The sequence below is a fragment of the Cottoperca gobio genome, unplaced genomic scaffold (assembly GCF_900634415.1).
Source record: "Cottoperca gobio unplaced genomic scaffold, fCotGob3.1 fCotGob3_37arrow_ctg1, whole genome shotgun sequence".
Lineage (NCBI taxonomy): Eukaryota > Metazoa > Chordata > Actinopteri > Perciformes > Bovichtidae > Cottoperca > Cottoperca gobio.
In genome coordinates, this window is record NW_021166973.1 from 107,501 (window position 1) to 122,879 (window position 15,379).

General features: G+C 44.5%; 1 protein-coding gene across 1 annotated transcript in view; it reads right to left on the minus strand.

Annotated features, from left to right (window-relative positions):
* LOC115005847 (transcription factor COE1-like) overlaps positions 1–14,644 on the minus strand; it is a gene marked incomplete at its 3' end in the record, with an annotated part of 121,953 nt that extends 107,309 nt beyond the window's left edge. Inside the window, exon 1 of the mRNA XM_029427817.1 lies at positions 13,945–14,644. Coding sequence (XP_029283677.1) covers positions 13,945–14,078 — 134 coding nt within the window. The remainder of the gene's footprint in view (positions 1–13,944) is intronic.
* Positions 14,645–15,379: the final 735 nt, after the last annotated feature.

Sequence of the window (15,379 nt, forward strand, 5' to 3'; positions counted from 1 at the left end):
CACAGAGCCACACACAGCACCTAACAACGCCACCACAAGAGCACACACACGCACACAAACACTCACCTACTAGAGGCACCACACACACACACACTTCCCTTAGACACAACACACACGGGACCCACATCCTTACATCACACACACACACACAGCCCGACAGCCACACCACACACAGCACACACACACACACACACACACACACACACACACACACACACACACACAGCACACAACACACACAGCACACACACACACATCCCGACAGCACACACACACACACACAGCACACACACACAGCACACACACACACACACACACACACACACACACACACACACACACACACACACACACACACACACAGCCTGACAGCACACACACAGCCCGACAGCACACACACACACACACCCGACACACACACACAACCACCACCAACACACACACACACACACAGCCTGACACACACACACACCCACACACACACACCACACAGCACAACCTACACACACACACACATGCCCTACACTCACACACACACACAAACCCTACATACACAAACACACACACCTTGACACACACACATCCCCACATCACACACAACACAACCCTTTACATCACCCCGTTACACCAAGCACACACACCCTTACAGCACACACAACAACATGCCCGACAGCACACAACCACACACCACACCCTGACATCACACACAACACACATCCCTACAGCCACACACAACACACACATACCGCCTACATCACACACACACACACACCCACCGAGACACACACACACACACACACACACACAACACACACACACACACCACACACAACACACACACACACACCAACCACACAGACCACACACCACACACACACACACACACAGAGACCCCCACCACACAACACAAAACACAACCAAGAACACCCACACCAAACACACACAACACCACAAACACACACACACACACAAACACACACAACCCACACAAAACACACCCACACATCTCCACACACCCACACACACCACCACATCAACCACACACCACAATCTACACACTAGCACCCACACAACCCACCACACCCACACACAGCCTCCAGCACCACCACACACCCACACGACACAACACACACCCACACCCCTACAGCACACACACCCACAGACCCACACAGACCTGACATCAACACCACACCACACACACCACAATCACACCACACACACACACCCACATCACAGACCACCCCCATCCCCTTACACACACACAAACCACACACTATCACACACACGCAACACAACAGCCCCGACAGCACATAGGCATGACCCACACACACCCACACACACAAACCCAAACACACACACCACACACACACACACACACACACACACACACACACACACACACACACACAGCCCGACAGCACACACACACACACACAGCCCGACACACACACACACACAGCCCGACAGCACACACACACACAGCCCGACAGCACACACACACACACACACACACACAGCCCACACACACACACACAGCCTGACAGCACACACACACACAGCCTGACAGCACACACACACACACACACACACCACAGCCACAACACAACACACACACACACCCACAGCCACACCCACCACCCGACACACACACACACACAGCCCGACAGCACACACACACCCACACACACACCCAGCACACACACACACAACCCCACACACAACACACCACACAGCCTGACAGCACACACACACACAGCCACAACACACACCACACACACACACAGCCCGACAGCACACACACACACACACACACAGCCTGACAGCACACACACACACACAGCCCGACAGCACACACACACACACACAGCCCGACAGCACACACACACACACACAGCCCGACAGCACACACACACAGCCCGACAGCACACACACACACACACACCCGACATCCATACCTCACCACCAGCCTGACATCACACACACACACAGCCTTACAGCACACACACACACACACACCTACACCACACACACACACACACACACACACACAGCAGCGACCACACACACACACCCCTCCCGTACATCACACCCACACACACACAGCCTGACAGCACACACAACACACACACCCACCCCACACACAGCACAGCACACACACAGCACACACACACACACCTTACATCACACACAACACACACACACAAATCTAACATTCACAACACACACACACCACACATCCCTACACAACACACACACAACAGCCTTACATCTACACACACACCAACACACACCTGACACGCACACACACAACACACACACATCCTGCTCACACACACCCACACACAACGAAGCCGACAGCACAAACACACACACAAATCCCACATCACACACACACCACTCCCTTAACATCACACACACACACACACATCCCGACACACACCACACACCACCCACAGCAACACACCACAGCCACACACACACACACAGCCTGACAGCACACACACACACAACACAGCCCACAACACACACCCACCACACACACAGCCTGAAACACACAGCACACCCCCACCCACACACACACACACACACACACACACACGACACCCACCCACACACCCGACACACACACCCCCAGCCACAGCACACACCACACACAGCCTACAGCACACACACACACACAGCCTGACAGCACACAACCCACACAGCACACACACACAGCAACACACACACACACCACAGCACACACCCACACCGACCACACACACACACACACAGCCCGACAGCACACACACACAGCCCGACAGCACAGCTGACAGCACACACACCACACACACAGCCGAGAAGCCACACACCCACACAGCCTGACAGAACACACACACACAAGCTGACAGCACACACACCACACAGCTGACATGCACACACACACACACGCCTGACAGCACACACACACAAAACAGCCCGAACAGCACACCACACACGCCTGACAGCACAACAACAACACACACAGCCTGACAGCACCACACACACAGACCGACAGAACAAACACACACAGCCTGACAGCAAACACACCAGCCTGACAGAACACACACACAAGCCGACAGCACACACACAGCCCGACAGGCACACACACACACAGCCCGACAGCAACACAAACACACAGCCTGACAGAACACACACACAGCCCGACCAGCACACACACACACAGCCCGACAGAACACAACAACAGCCTGACAGCACACACACACACACCACCACAGCTGACAGCAAACACACACACACAGCCCGACAGCACACACACAGCCTGACAGCACACACACACACAGGACTGACAGCACACACACAGCCCGACAGCACACACACACACACACAGCCTGACCGCACCACACCACACACACACACAGCCGACAGCCACACACCAACACACGCCTGACAGCACACAAACCACACACACTAAACTACCTCCCAACATGCCAATAAAGATTATTCTGTTGCTCGTGAAAAGAATTTAAATCTTTAAACTCTTTTTCGATGTCGTTTCTATGTTTGTATGACATTGTCGTGTGTGTGTGTGTGTGTGTGTGTGTGTGTGTTACAGTGTACTTCCTGTTTGCAGTCTTGTCACAAATGGAAATAGCTTTTAGCTTTTCTATATTTCTTTTCACAGGATGTACAAGCTGCTGTTTCCACAAACACAATGTTTATATGTTGTGCTCGACCCTCGGGGTTCAGGAGACGCTCAAACCTCACGATGTTACTTTATGTTGCTTCTCTTGGTTCAGTACGAACAGCTCTCTGCTCCTCATGTGGAGCGTCATGTGGAGCGTCATGTGGAGCGTCACACACGATCCTGCACACTTCTGTCTTTGAGCAGAACTTTATATTAAAAATAATCACATGAATAATTCACAGATCTGACACACGACCTACTTTCTGACTTCTTTTGTTTTGGCTGCGAGTGTTTGCGTTGGATGTTAATGCGTCCTGCTGATCGTCCAGCGTGAATGTAATTAGTACTACACACACACACACACACACACCTTCCTCTCTAATTGCTATGGAAGTCGAGTTAAAATATGCACATATTGTTCATGTACAGTGTGTGTGTGTGTATTGATTTATGCAGGGCTACACAATTACCCACAAATACATTTACCCAATCAGGCCACACACACACACACACACCTGTTTGGTTAGCTCGTATTAGCCGTGTAATATGAACTAATGAGTTGAGGCTGAAGCATGGTGGGAAGTCAGCGGGGCGAGTGTGTGTGTGTGTGTGTGTGTGTGTGTGTGTGCTCCTCGTCCTTCTCTCTGTTCCTGATTTTATTGATGAATCATTTTTCTCCTGTTTAAAGTTCAAACCTTCATTAAATCAATAACTAAACTCTAACAGCTTGGTTCATACTCCGTCTTCAGAAACACAACGAGATGTTTTATCTTCAACTCATAAGACTTCTCTAACCAACCAGATTTAAAATGTAGTTTCTTTATGTGCGTAACTAATCTTCTTCTCTTTTCAAGTTTCAAGCACCAAACGTGAGTGTTCTGTGTTTAGCGTTGTCCGTCTCCGTCGTTAGATAACAACATGAATCACATGACTTCATGTTGTTATTATTTCATCTAAATTGCTGCAATAAAGAAATTGACACTTGTTTCTTCTGTTGATTTGAAGACGCTGGCTCTATTGCAAGTGCATTGTGGGTGGTTTTCTGGTGTGCCGGCGGCCCGCTGTGGGTCCGATGGCGGCGAGGAAACGCCCGCTGACTGATTTCCATTTGTGCACCTTAATAGCGTGTGTCATTCCTAATTAGGGCGACTGGCTCGGGGAAACGGTGGCTCGATGCTGAAATGGCTGCTCCTGTCATGCTGCAATTACCAACAAATTAGTCTTTAGACTGAGGGCTTCTGCACACACACACACACACACACACACACACACACACACACACACACACACACACACACTCCTGGCCGAGTGTGTGTGTGTGTGTTAATTAGTACGTTCTGTGAGGTGTTCAATGTGTAAAAATGTAAAAGCAGCTGACACAGACGTCAAACTCCCAACCTGCAGCTGTTTGTTCTGCAGCTTCACCTTCAGCTTGAACAATAATTAGACGCACACACACACACACACACACACACACACACACACACACACACATAAATACTCATAATACTAAAACGCAAAGCAGCTTCATCAAACAATCAAACCATTAACATTTAGGTTCCAGTAACATGTTGCAACATTAAACTCACACCTGCTCCCTGTCCGTGTGGTGCGTTCAGGGGTCAGTAAATCAGTAGTTTTAATAAGACCTGCATGTGTTGCTGTGTGACGCATTCAGATTCATTTGCAAACTCAAAATGTCTTGATGTAAAACTGCTGATTTCTTCAGTGGAAGTTTGTGACTAAAGCTGTAAACGTTTTATTTATTTCTTTATTCATCAAGCTGGTCACTGTGGTGCGTTCAGGGTTCAACACATCTTTGTTTCTGCTCCATTCGTGTAATCGGATTACTCTCTGATTATTAAAACTACTGAGAAGAGAAGAATATTTTGGTGTTTACACAAATATAAAGTGATTCCTTTCAACTTATTTCAGTGTTTTTATTGTGTCAGTCAATGTGGTGCATTCAGGTGTTCTGTGAATCTGAGTCTTCCTGTTCAGGGAGCCGTTTCCAAATGTTTTTTTTGGCGGGAAATTCATCTCCAGTCTCTTTGGCGTCAAACTCTGTTCAGATTTATTTGGATGTGAAGAAGATGTTTTGATATTTGTACCTCTCAGGATCGATGGGGAGCGGAGCTACTGCAGCTTTCTCTACTCAGCTGTTCCCTAAACACATCCTTCACCCGCACCTGCCTGTCTCACACACACACACACACACAGGTCACCTGCTCGGGGTTAGCTGGCAGACCCTCTGCAGGGCCACGAGGAGACACAAGAGGCGCTCGAGCGTCGACGGTTTATTTACACGAGTCGACTTCACTTGCACCGTGGCGCGGAGGCTTTACGGTAACGAGGCTGACGCGGCTGTTTCATTATCTAACACGTTGTTCAGGAGTTTAATTGTGTGTACGTGAAGAGGAGGAGGAGGAGGAGGAGGAAGAGGAGGAGGAGGGAGGAGGAGGAAGTGCATTTGTTGTCACCCGGGTGGGAGAATAAAGACTCTGAGAGGAGCACAGGCGGCGAGCGGCGGAGGCTTCGCTTGACCTCCTCCATCATTCCTCGGCCTCCGTCATGAGTTACGACTCTCTGATAAAAAGTCTCTCAGCGCTCAGATCCATCCCCGCCAGACTCTACAGATCCCCGCCCCCCTTCCCGCCCCCGGGGAGCGCCGAGAGGAACGCCAAACGCCCCGGATGATTGAGCCGATGACGAATGACGCCGTAGAAGTGGGGAATCCCCCGTCGACGATTATTCACCTCATCCCAACACTACCTGAACTCCCACACTGAGCCTGGGAACCTGTACTTTATAACCCCCCCCCCCCACACACACACAACACACTCCCTTTAACCCAAGAGGGACAACAGATACGGGCACGTGAGAGGGCCAGGATTTCACTCACTCTGCTTTTTTTCCTTTTTCAACCCCCTTTCTTTCTTTCTATGACGGTTGTCAGAGCGGGTCGAGGGAAATTCTGTCTACCTGAAGCGTCAACCACACACACAAACAACACACACACACACCCACACACACACACACACACACACACACACACACACACGATGATGACTGGAATCTACAGACGTCAAATAAACTGAAGGTGGATTTTGGATGTTTTCTCTTCACTGGAAACAGGAAGGTCTGTATATTGATGTTACATTATTCTTCCTGTAATGGGTCCTTAAAATGTGTTCAGTAGTATGGAATATAATATCATATATACATATTATATATATAATATATCATATATATAATATATAATATAAATATCTAATATTATATATAATATAATATAATATATAATATAATATATAATATATATATCAATCATCTATATATATATAATACTATATAATATCCTATATCATATAACTATAATATATCTATACTCTCTATACTATAACTCTATACTCATATCAAATAAATATACTCCTCTCTCTCTCTCTCATCTCTAACTCCCTCCTAATCTCGATTACTATCTCATCTCTCTCATATACTTCTCCTCTATCTCTACCTATTCTATCCTCTCTCCTCTCTCCTCTCTCTCTATCTCCTCTCTTTCTACTCCTTCTCCTCTCCTCTCTCTCTCTTCTCTCCTCTCTCCTCTCCTCTCCTCTCCTCTCTCTCTCTCTCTCTCCTCTCTCTCCTCTCTCTCTTCCTCTCACTCCTCATCTCTCCTCTCCGCTCTCCTGTCTCCTCTCTCCTCTCCTCTCTCCTCTCCTCTCGCTGCTCCTCTCTCTTTCCTCTCCTCTCCTCTCTCCTCTCTCTCTCCTCTCCTCTCTCCTCTCCTCTCTCCTCTCCTCTCTCCTCTCCTCTCTCCTCTCCTCTCTCCTCTCCTCTCTCCTCTCCTCTCTCCTCTCCTCTCTCCTCTCCTCTCTCCTCTCCTCTCTCCTCTCCTCCTCTCTCCTTCCTCTCTCCTCTCCTCTCCTCCTCTCCTCTCTCCCTCTCCTCTCCTCTCCTCTCTCCTCTCATCCTTCTCTTCCTCTCCTCCTCTCGCTTCCTCTCCTCTCTCCTCTCTCTCTTCTCCTCTCTACTCTCCTCTCTCTCTCTCCTCTCTCTCTTCCCTCTCTCCTTCCTCTCCTCTCTCCTCTCTCCTCGTCCTCTCTCCTTCCTCCTCCTCCTTCTCCTCATCTCCTCTCCTCTCTCTCCTTCATCTCCTCTCCTCCTCTCCTCCTCCTCTCCTCTCTCTCTCTCCTCTCTCTCATTCCTCTCTCTCCTCTCCTCTCCTCTCCTCTCTCCTTCTCCTCTCCTCCTCTCTCTCCTCCCTTCCTCCTCACTCCTCTCCTCTCTCCTCTCCTCTCTCCTCTCTCCTCTCCTCTCTCCTCTCTCTCCTCTCCTCCTCCTTCTCTTTCTCCTCTCTCCTCTCCTCTCTCCTTCTCTCTCCTCTCCTCTCTCCTCTCCTCTCCTCCTCTCCTCCTCTCCTCTCTACCTTCTCCTCTTCCACTTCCTCTCTCCCTCCTCTCTCCTCTCCTCCTCCTCTCCTCTCCTCTCCTCTCTCCTCTCCTCTCTCCTTTCCCCTCTCCTCTCCTCTCTCCTCTCCTCTCTCCTCTCCTCATCTCCTCTCCTCTCCTCCTCTCCTCTCCTCTCTCCTCTCCTCTCCTCCTCTCTCCTCTCCTCTCTCCTCTCCTCTCTCCTCTCTCCTCTCTCCTCTCTCCTCTCTCTCTCCTCTCCCCTCTCTCTCCTCTCTCCTGTCCTCTCTCCTCTCCTCTCTACTCTCCTCTCCTCCTCTCCTCTCTCCTCTCCTCCTCTCCTCCTCTCTCCTCTCCTCTTCTCTCCTCCTCTCCTCTCTCCTCTCCTCCTCTCCTCCTCTCCTCTCTCCTCTCTCCTCTCTCCTCTCCTCTCCTCTCTCCTGTCCTCTCTCCTCTCCTCTCCTCTCCCCGTTTCCTTTTGCTCCATTCTCCACTTTCAGCTGCCCCCACAAAGCGTGTTTAGTTCATTTCTGTCTAAGTTTTGGTTTTTGCATTTATTCCCGACGGCGTCGTGATGAATTCAAAGTGTCAAACAAAGTGATGTGAAACCTGCCGAGTCACACCAACAGCAAGGATTCACTCATAATAAAGATAAGAATAAAGACAATGATCCGTATCACTTCCCAGTATGAGCGAATATATCACTTCTCCTGCGTCTGTTTAGCTTCTAACTTTAAAATGTCAAAATCAAATCTCGTGTCCTCTTTCTAAGAAAAGCACCAAATGTGGCAAAAATATTTTCAAAATAAAACACATTATTTGCTCATTTGTGAAAATAAAGTGCGACCTCGACACCCTCTCTGTGTGAGAGTGTGACACACTAATATTTATATAACTTATATATGTAATCTGTGACACATACAGGCGCTGACCTCTGACCTCTAACACACTTTCACAAGAGCAACAACAAAGTCCCGTGTGGGTTTAAAAGACTTTGCGGTGACGCTCACGTCTCAGCTCGCAGTGTGCACGCTGAGTTTGTGCACCTCGTTGATCATCTTTATCGTTTCTTTACTCTCTTAAGTTAAAGATCTTGTGATCCGTCTGCAGGAACTCAAACACAAAGCAAAGCTCGGAACACGAATGTGTAAAACATGAATCTAAAGTCCGTCGTGTGTACGACCACAAACACATTCAAAGCAGCGACGGCAACAAACTGCAGATAAATAACCCCGAGCTGCTGAACAACGTCTCTGCACGCAGCTTCCCTTCAACACGCACGCCACGCAGCGCTGCATCTCAAGTCTCTCACGCCGTCAACATCACGGTGCTTTTCAAATGTAGACTGTGAGTTATAAACTACAAGCTTGTTACGTCTCCCTCACTTTTATTACTTTATTACTTTATTTAGTTTGGCACGTTCAGGGTCTCGTTTCAAATTATTTATGACGTTTTGGTTGATTTCTCACCAGAGTCAGAGAAATCTCTTGTTTTCTGCTCGACCGACAGAAAGCGTTGATATTAATATTAATATCTTTAATATCTTAAATATCTTTAACATCTTTAACATCTTTAACATCTTTAATATCTTAATATCTTAAATATCTTTAACATCTTTAACATCTTTAACATCTTTAATATCTTTAATATCTTAAATATCTTTAATGTCTTTAATATCTTTAATATCTTTAATATCTTTAACGTCTTTAACATCTTTAATATCTTAAATATCTTTAACATCTTTAACATCTTTAACATCTTTAATATCTTTAATATCTTAAATATCTTTAATGTCTTTAATATCTTTAATATCTTTAATATCTTTAACATCTTTAATATCTTTAATATCTTTAATATCTTTAATGTCTTTAATATCTTTAATATCTTTAATGTCTTTAACATCTTTAATATCTTAAATATCTTTAATATCTTTAATATCTTTAACGTCTTTAACATCTTTAACGTGTTTAATGTCTTTAATATCTTTAATATCTTTAATGTCTTTAATATCTTTAACGTCTTTAACATCTTTATATCTTTATATCTTTAACATCTTTAACGTCTTTAATATCTTTAACATCTTTAACGTCTTTAATATCTTTAATGTCTTTAACGTCTTTAATATCTTTAATATCTTTAATATCTTTAATATCTTTAATATCTTTAACGTCTTTAATATCTTTAATATCTTTAATATCTTTAACGTCTTTAATATCTTTAATATCTTTAATATCTTTAACGTCTTTAATATCTTTAATATCTTTAACATCTTTAACGTCTTTAATATCTTTAATATCTTTAACATCTTTAACGTCTTTAATATCTTTAATATCTTAATAGCTTTAACGTCTTTATATCTTTAATATCTTTAATATCTTTAACGTCTTTAAATATCGTTAATATCTTTAATATCTTTAACGTCTTTAATATCTTTAATATCTTTAACATCTTTAACGTCTTTAATATCGTTAATATCTTTATCTTTAACGTCTTTATATCTTTAATATCTTTAATATCTTTAACATCTTAATATCTTGACATCTTTAACGTCTTAATATCTTAACATCTTTAATATCTTTAACGTCTTTAATATCTTTAATATCTTTAACATCTTTAACGTCTTTAATATCTTTAATATCTTTAACATCTTTAACATCTTTAACGTCTTTAATAACTCTAATATCTTTAATAACATCATTCTTGCTGTGCAGCAGTAGGACAGGAGCGTTTGCGTGGAGGTAGTCTCCATGTGTTGGTTGAATATTCCCTTCGACCTGAACGCTGACGTTAAAGAGTTTGTTTGTGACGAGAGCTTCGGGATTATTCAAACACGTTTGCAGCTGCAGATTTGGAAGATTAGGTAAACGCAGTGATTGTCTTTGCTCTTTATTTATTTATTTATATGTATTTATTATTATTAAAGACGTCCTCACTGCCATGTTCAAAGTCTTTCCCTTCAAAAACTAGTAAAACACATTCATATCAAGTTAAAGCACTTTGAGGACATTTTATTCAGCCGGGTTATTACACATATAAATATATATATGTATATATTTATAAATAAATATAATAATATAAATATATATATGTATATATTTATATGTATAAATACACATATAAATATATATATATATATTTATATGTATAAATACACATATAAATATATATATATATATATTTATATGTGTATATATATATATAAATATATATATATATATTTATATGTATAAATACACATATAAATATATATATATATATATTTATATGTGTATTTATACATATAAATATATATATATTTATATGTATAAATACACATATAAATATATATATATAAATATATATATAAATATATATATATATATATATATATATATATATATATATATACATACATACACACACACACAGGAGTGCAGATTATCAGCCGCAGTTCTTCAGCCTGTTGGATGTTGTTATAGATTTTCAGAATAAAGCGACGTTCGTCGGCCCACACATCATTATTTACATGATGTCTCACTTTCTTTGTCTAACATGGTCTTTGTGCTTCTTGTTGCTGCGATGCCACATGTCTGGACTTTACAGAGACGTCTCTCCTGCTTCGACATGTTTCCCGTCATTAAACCTTTTCCTCCTTCGATCGAGGACCAGGAGGCGTCGAATGTTGAATAAATTCTAAATCCCTCTAAAGCAAATTTCTAGTATTTGATTTTGTGTTTGAAACGCACGCGTCAGGCTTCAGAGCACAACACACTCAGTCATGTGAAACTTTCATCAGATTTAAATAACACCACAAATGAAAGCTTCACACTAACAACTCCTCATGACTTCATCGTGATGTGTTCAGGGTCATCTGAAGGAGTTCAATGTTCACTAAGAGCAGAGACACTCAAACGCCTCTTCTCTACATTCACTTGTTTTTATATTTCTCTTGCTGATTCTCATAAATCATCAGATAAAATCTTAAGATTGTTCAGTTTGTGCAGAACGTATTCTATATTATAAATATATATATTATATATGTGACACTGACACACTTATTATATTTTTTACTTTGCATCTGAATTCATATTAAATTGACAGATTTGCTGGTTTTTAAGACAAAATGTCAAAACGTGTGTTTGCAGCTGGTCTTTGGTCTTCTGTGACTTTAATCAAAATGAAGAAGCAATAAATGAAGAACATGTTTGTTATCCAGGTGTTTAGTTTAGCCTTTAAATATTATATTCATACTTGTTACATTTGTCAGCTCCGCTTTATTTCTGTCGGATTCCTGCAGAAAATGTTTTGTGTGAAAACATCTGAACAATAAAGTTGTTTCTGTGAAGAGGTCCTGACTGTGTGATTTTAATGACTTGTGATGTGAAACAGGTGTTTGAAATGTGTTTCCCATCACAGACTCCGCTGGTTCACATTTACACACTAACTCCTGCTCGTTAAAGGAACATTTAAAACACTGCAAATTAAACTGGAGCTACTTCACTTTTTCTGCTGCACATTTCGCACTAAATCCGTGCATTAAACAAACGCATTAAAGACGTCCAGCTGCAGAATGCTGTTTGATTGATTGCAGTTTGCACCTCAGCTCACCTGCACAGGAACTTCACACTGAACACTCTGATTCACTCTTTCACCGGAAATGATTTCGGAGTTTAGAGACGAAGGAGACATTGTTTAAATTCAAAACTTCACATGTATGTGACTATTAAAATGAGGCGTTTTGAACGTTCAGATTTCAGCTTTGAAATGATTGTTTGTTGAATTGTGTGCGTTTTAAGAGCTTGAGAAAGAAGCTGAAATGGATGCATTAGAAGTGAAACTCGGGCTGTTTGTATCGCGGAGGTCAAACGTTAGAATAATTTCCCCAGCATGTGAGAAGCTTTCATTTAACCTGTGACACACTTACATTTACATTTACATTTATTTCCTCCTCGACTCCGTTCATAAATATAATATCGCTTAAATTCACGTTTTTAAAATTCGGCCCACCGCCTTAGAATTACTATTAAACGGTGTTTGTGTAAAAGAGAAACTTGTTTAAATTGTCACGTATTAAATCTGATAATTATCTTCTAAATAACCTTTACATGTTGTTAAGAAGCGCAGAGAACAGGCGCGTGCAGCGGCTCCGCGGCCGCCGCCTCGCTGCGCTCTTGGCGCGCGGCGTGTTCATGCAGCACCAAACCGCATGTCACATTTGTTTAAATGAATAATCACAGCCACGGTTTTGAAGATGTAAACATTATTTCCAGTTGACTTTTGGTTTGTAAATTTACGTGGAAGCGGGAACGCGATTCGGCTCGTGTCTCCGCTCGCAGCGGGCAGATGCTGAACCCGGACCCGCCGGAGAGGAGCAGGGAGGCGGGGAGACGTCGCTGCGCTCAGCGCTGAAACCATCAGCCGTGCTGCTTTGAATTACTGAGGAAAAGAGGAGACAGTTTATAACTGACTTGATTTTATGTTGTGATTTTTCCCCGTGATTTTCTTTGTTCTCCAAACACATTTGAAGATTTACTTGTTGTGATTTTTAACGGAATCCGGACACTTTTACATCAATGTTAGGAGTAAACGCGCCGAAGGCTCCACCATGTCCAGCTGATGCTCTCTAACACTCAGCTGTTCTGTGTTTTAGTTATTCTATCCCTGATAAACGCGTGCACTCTTTTAGTTTCTTCTTATTTTGCTTAAATGACACACTGACCCTGAAGCTGGATCCCTGTGACTTGTGAATTGAGCAGTTTCCTGGAGGATGCAAACATGACTTTCACCTTCACGCTGGAGTTTTCCTAACTGTGGCATTAATCAGCGGGTCGGCACCGCGCATCACAGCACACAGATGAAAAGTTGCATGTTTTTTGGAGATATTTTTACCTCTGGGCCGCTGTGTTGGCGTCCAAAATCCCTGCGCCCTGCATCCAGGAGCGGACCGGGGTCATGCCGGTGGGGAGCGGCTCCTCCTTCATGGTCAGGGCCCCCCGGGGGAGGCTGTCCTGGATGGAGAACATCAAAGTGTCCTTCTGGGAGCTTTGTCTTCACCAGAAACTAGAAAGAAGAAGAATAATCCTCCCTGCTGTACCAGCCACTCAAAAAAGCCAAAGGACCACCTGGATTAAGGTGGAGAAAGCAGCAGCGATGCAGAAGGAGGGGTGGAGGACACACGAGCGAGCTTCCCCAAAGTACCGGGTCCTGATCCAAAGAAGAGCCGGGATCCCTCTGGGTTTCTCCGGGGTTGTTTTAGATCCCAGCCCGTGCTCGCAGCAGTCCGGGCTTTAAACCTGCGTCTCTGTGAAGTTAAAAGAGGGCGGAGAGAGAAGCGGAGAGCGAGGAGAGCATCTCAGAGGAGCCGAGAGAGAGAGAGAGAGAGAGAGAGGGGCGAGTATCAGCCGGGATCCGGAGAGCCTGACGCCGGGAGAACGGAGCGTGCGGAGCCGGGATCAGAGGGAGGCGAGCAGCAGCGGATTGAGGAGAAATGAAAAGTGGGATAAAAACAAGCCACCGCTTCAAAAAGGAGTAAAATGAAATGATTAGCAAACAAGAGGGAGGGACGGACCGTGGAAGGCTGCTGCTCCCGGGGGAACAGGGGGATTGGGCAGCGAGAAATCTCATCCCCCTCCCTCCCCGGCTCTTTATGGCTCCTCTGTCCCGGCGGAGAGCTCCTTCTCCCGGGGTCCGGGGCTCTGCAGCTCCCGGGGGACCGGCGTGGACCAGGAGGGGGCGGGGACACCACCAAATAAGGACAGCTCATCTGAATCCTGGTCGCACCTCCGGCGTGTCATTGGTGGAAACCGCGCGTTGCGTCATTGTTTTTTCAAACAGCACGCCAAATAAGGGTTTCCGCGTGTTCGGCCGCGCGCACTGTAAGAAATGAAACTTTAAAGTGGATAAAAAACAAGTTAGAGTTAACGAGATAAACAGACCTGTTTTAAACATGTCAACACAGACTGCCGCGTGCAGCTTCATGTGTCTCCCCGCAGCTCGTTCACTTACACTCTGCACGTCCAACACACACTCTGCACGTCCAACACACACTCTGCTCAGTACATGTGTTTCTACAAGTGAATCATCAGTAAATGAGTTGTTGTGAGTTGGTGCGTCTCCTTGTATCCAAACCTTCCGCTGCAGATGTATTTCAGTGGATACGAGACAGTAATACTGAAGCTCAGAAACAGGAATCTGTATTCACTTCCTGTAACCTCACAGACTTCCTTCAGATTTTGGGGGATTAACTGGTTTCATGTGGAATAATCTCCTCTGTCATCCCGCGTGCAGGCTGACTGACACGGGCGGCGCGTAAATTTGGCACCAA